The sequence below is a fragment of the Octopus bimaculoides genome, unplaced genomic scaffold (genome assembly GCF_001194135.2).
Source record: "Octopus bimaculoides isolate UCB-OBI-ISO-001 unplaced genomic scaffold, ASM119413v2 Scaffold_20322, whole genome shotgun sequence".
In the NCBI taxonomy this organism is placed as follows: domain Eukaryota; kingdom Metazoa; phylum Mollusca; class Cephalopoda; order Octopoda; family Octopodidae; genus Octopus; species Octopus bimaculoides.
Genome location: NW_026407661.1, coordinates 13,277 through 14,424, shown reverse-complemented (window position 1 = coordinate 14,424; position 1,148 = coordinate 13,277). Strand labels below are relative to the sequence as shown.

Here is a 1,148-nt window from a genome sequence, read left to right as displayed (position 1 = left end):
ACCTCTTTCTTCTACTTGTTTAAACACCCACAGTCTCCTGTTATCGAGAGAATAATAATTCCCATTGTGTAAAACGACAGTTATCTTTTGAATACTACTGATCTTCGTGTCACCTGCCACAATAGAATCTACAAGATCACCAATATAGGGATGGTGGCAGCAGTAACGATTCTGGAAGCGGCCTCGAATCTTATGTTGTGTATAACGAATTTCAGACGGTTTTAGCAACATAATTTTTTTATTTTTTTATTCAATCTCTGAACGAGTTATTCAGCAGTTTGAGTGGTAACAGCTCTTGGGTTTCGATCTCTGTCGCAATCCAACAGACGGTAATGGAACTCACTTTGACGATAATAAAGACAAGAAGAAGAAAAATAAACTGTTTGTTTTTGGTTATTCGGTTGTTTAGTGTCAAGTTTGAACTGTGTTCAAACTCAAAAGAAGGAATGTCTCTCGTCGGTGGGCAGGTTGAATAAAAAGCTTCAAATAAACCGTGGAAACAACAACGGCAGACAGAAACTAAAATGAAGTGTTAATGGAAAAATGAAAGTACAATCAGTTCTATGAAACGGATATATACGCAACTGTTGTATGCGTGTGTGCACATAGAAACACTAGTCACTTCTCAGAAATTTAGTTTCACTTTCATTTTGAAACTAGTTAGTCATGTTTCTGGGAAAAGAGGAGGGCAGTAATAATAATTTCAAACTTTTTGGCACAAGGCCAGCAAATTCGGGGGGATGGGGGTAAGCCGATTAGATCGACCCAGTGTTTCACTGGTATTTGTCCCATCGACTCGAGAAGGATAAAAGGCAAAGTCGACCTCGGCGGAATTTGAACTCAGAATGTAGCGACGGGCAGAATACTGCTAAGCATTTCGCCCGGTGTGTTAACGATTCTGCCAGCTCGCTGCAATAATAATAATAATAATAATGATAATGATAATGATAATAATAATAATAATACCCAAAGAGAGCGAATAATGCAGATATTGACAAAGCCCTTACCCACCAATGGTTAATGGCCTCTGGCTTGAAATCAGAAACAGAGGGGTTTATCATAGCAGCCCAAGATCAATGCCTACCTACAAAGAACTACCAGGCCAACATATTAAAGAACGGCAGCTCCCCATTATGTTGTATATGCCA

At 39.0% G+C, this 1,148-nt stretch overlaps 1 protein-coding gene across 1 annotated transcript in view; it reads right to left on the bottom strand.

The window, feature by feature from the left end:
* Window positions 1-411: 411 nt before the first annotated feature.
* Window positions 412-1,148, bottom strand: part of LOC106870738 (myosin-G heavy chain-like) — a 13,942-nt gene continuing 13,205 nt past the window's right edge. The window contains exon 4 of the mRNA XM_014916925.2: window positions 412-519. Coding sequence (XP_014772411.1) covers window positions 412-519 — 108 coding nt within the window. The remainder of the gene's footprint in view (window positions 520-1,148) is intronic.